General features: G+C 44.4%; 1 protein-coding gene across 1 annotated transcript in view; it reads right to left on the reverse strand.

The window, feature by feature from the left end:
- The window catches only part of SLC29A3 (solute carrier family 29 (equilibrative nucleoside transporter), member 3), a 33,758-nt gene that overhangs the window by 6,114 nt on the left and 24,789 nt on the right, over positions 1-2,855 (reverse strand). Inside the window, exon 4 of the mRNA XM_015422892.1 lies at positions 1,115-1,354. Coding sequence (XP_015278378.1) covers positions 1,115-1,354 — 240 coding nt within the window. The remainder of the gene's footprint in view (positions 1-1,114; positions 1,355-2,855) is intronic.

Below are 2,855 nucleotides of genomic sequence, written 5' to 3' on the forward strand. Positions count from 1 at the left end.
CAGAGGTGTTCTAACCCTGCCCTCCCCATAGTTACATGGGATATAATGCAGCCACGCTAAGAAGTATCCTGGATTGCAGACAGCTTAAACTTAACTCACTACTGTTGAGAATGGAACAACATGCATAGGCAGCATTTTTTTTAACCAGAGGTGTTCTAACCCTGCCCTCCCCATAGTTACATGGGATATAATGCAGCCACGCTAAGAAGTATCCTGGATTGCAGACAGCTTAAACTTAACTCACTACTGTTGAGAATGGAACAACATGCATAGGCAGCATTTTTTTTGCATCAGCCTTTGCTTCCCATTTACTGTTGTCACAGAGCCTCTTCATGGATGTTATGCAAGGATTTCCCAAGATATGAAGGGGCACTCTATTTCTGCACTAACCATAAAATAAAGTTATGATCCAGCACTCTGTAAGTGCTTGTAATTGGGGCTGTGGGGGAAATTCAACATTTCAGCTGCTCACAATTTCAGTTTTTGTCTGTCAGAGATTGTCAGTGCCCAAATCTCTATATTGATTTTCACGTCTATTCCTCCCCCCACCCTTCCTTCTCCCTTAAAGTACATTTCCAGTGTTATCAACACCTCCAAAACCTCGAGGGGCTTCATCATTCATAGCTGCAAACTTGGAACTCATCAGTTATGGAAATTAATGTTAATGCTGAATATAAAATGAGACAATGCAAAGTTTCATATTTTTTCTAAGATATAAACAAACATGGAGCTGAATGCAGATGTTTCCCTTTTAATATTTTTTAAAAAGTTAACTTTGGATCTTCAGTACAGGAACCACAAGACTAAACTTCTGGGAGAGATCAAAATATGAAATAAAAACCAAGAAAATGAGAAATCTACAGAAACTGCAAAATCAGCTCACATAAGCTGCTGAGTTTCCTTCAGAACTTCCTTTTAAGAGCACTCCCTGGTTCTTTATTTTTTTAAATAAAAAGTCAGCTTACAGTGCACTTCATTCAGAAGGGAATTAACTGTCACGAGGTTTGGGCTGCAGCTACTCAGAAGTCCATAGACAGCACGTGCATTTGTGCTCACAAACCCAGTTATAGGAGTCAGCAATTAGCAAAGCCTCTTTTTACTTGGTAGATATCACGGGGAGATCTTACCTGAAATCAGTGCTTGGGAATTCTGCATGGGGAAACACCCCGTGAGGCCAAAAACGCTACTGCTGAAGACGGTGGTGGCACTGCTGATGATGGCCACACAGGCCAAGGTGATTACAAAAAACTGAGGAGTCCAAGAAGAGGTGTCCACTTTCACCAACACTGTGATCACCATTAAGACAGTCAGCGTGACAACCAAGGAGGACAGAATACGCACGTGAACTGGGACCCTGGAGAAGAAATACAATGGTGGGCAGGCAACAGCTTTTGAACAAGTGTCTCCTGCTCTTTTCCAACTCCTTGTAACTTGACTATGATGGTGTGCTACTGAGGGGAGGGGGGAGGAGGAGGAGTTCTACACAAAAGTACACAGACAGAGAGTGAGTAGAAGGGGGGAAACAGAGAGAGAGGAAGGAAGTTTGTACAGCATTGCCACTGGCAGAGGCCAGAGAACTGGAGCTTCATTCTTGCCACAAGGTTGAATGCATATTGCATTACTTCTCCTTCAGCCAGCGGTACTCAACCTAAGTGAATTCTTGCAACACAATTGAAGCTGCAAGCGCAATAGGCAATAAGCAGCATTTAAAAGAAAGGCCCACAATCTGCACCATTCTCCAGGACTGCAGTGGTCCCCGGGGTGTGCTCTTTGGCCATTAGGCCAAATACCAGCCCTCTTCCTCCCAACCCAAGATCATTTCAGACCAGAAAAAAGGTATGAGGGGAAAATGCTGAAAGCTCCTTTCCATGCACATCAGAGTCACAGTCTTAAGCAGGCACTGGAATTGAGTCACCTGCAAGTCACGTATGACACTCAGGATACAGAGTGGGGACCCCAGACCCAGCCTGTGCTTCCCGGAATCTGTGAAGCAATGTACGCTCAACTCTATCCATTATAGTAAGAGGGCTCTCAGGTTTTACACTAAAACTAGATAGCTCCTTTTTAGCCAAAAGTTTAAAAAGCATTTATCATCTTTGCACCGTCAAAGGGACTGCCCACTAGAGTCCTGTTCTGCTTTCACAGGACAATTCATATATTATGCAGGAGCCAAATCAGGCCTGACATCACCCTGAAGGAGCTGCAGCTGCACACAACTTCCCAGGAGGCACCTTGTGTGATGCAGGTGCTTGCAGAGGTTTGTCACGTTCACATTTTGCAGTTTTCAGGTACAAGGCTGAAGCAAACTCCTAAAAATGTAATGTGTGAAGTGACACAACATCCCTAAGAAGGGATGTGTTTCAGCTCCACTGTCCAACCAAAAGAAAACATCTTTATTCCTGCCTGAAGCATCCTGTGAAGCCAGGAAGCTTCCTCCATTCGCCCACTCATTGGTTGGGTCCCTTATAATTCTCCAGATCTCAGCCATGAGAAAAACATGGGATAGAAGACAAGCAGCTGCACTTCAACAGCCAACTGAACAGGGCTGTAGCCAGGCAGGGGCAAATGGGCCAGGGACTCTCAGCTGCTGGGACAGACTTTGGCTTTGTGACATTTAACCAGGAAATGTTTGGTTATAATGCCTGAGCAGGAAATTCAATGTTTTAACAGTGAATCAAAACTCTCTCGTTTTCAGGTGGCTTCCCTGAGCTGAAAAGAATTATTCACTTTGGCTGACTCCATAAGCTTCAATCTGCTGTAACTGCAAAAAAAAGAGAGAGGAAGAAATAAAGAAAGAAAGAAAAGGAAGAAAATACAGCATCCCCCCCCCCCCCCCCCCCCCCCAAAACCCCTGC

This window comes from Gekko japonicus, unplaced genomic scaffold (assembly GCF_001447785.1).
Source record: "Gekko japonicus isolate JY-2015 unplaced genomic scaffold, Gekko_japonicus_V1.1 scaffold49, whole genome shotgun sequence".
Taxonomy (NCBI): Eukaryota; Metazoa; Chordata; class Lepidosauria; order Squamata; family Gekkonidae; genus Gekko; species Gekko japonicus.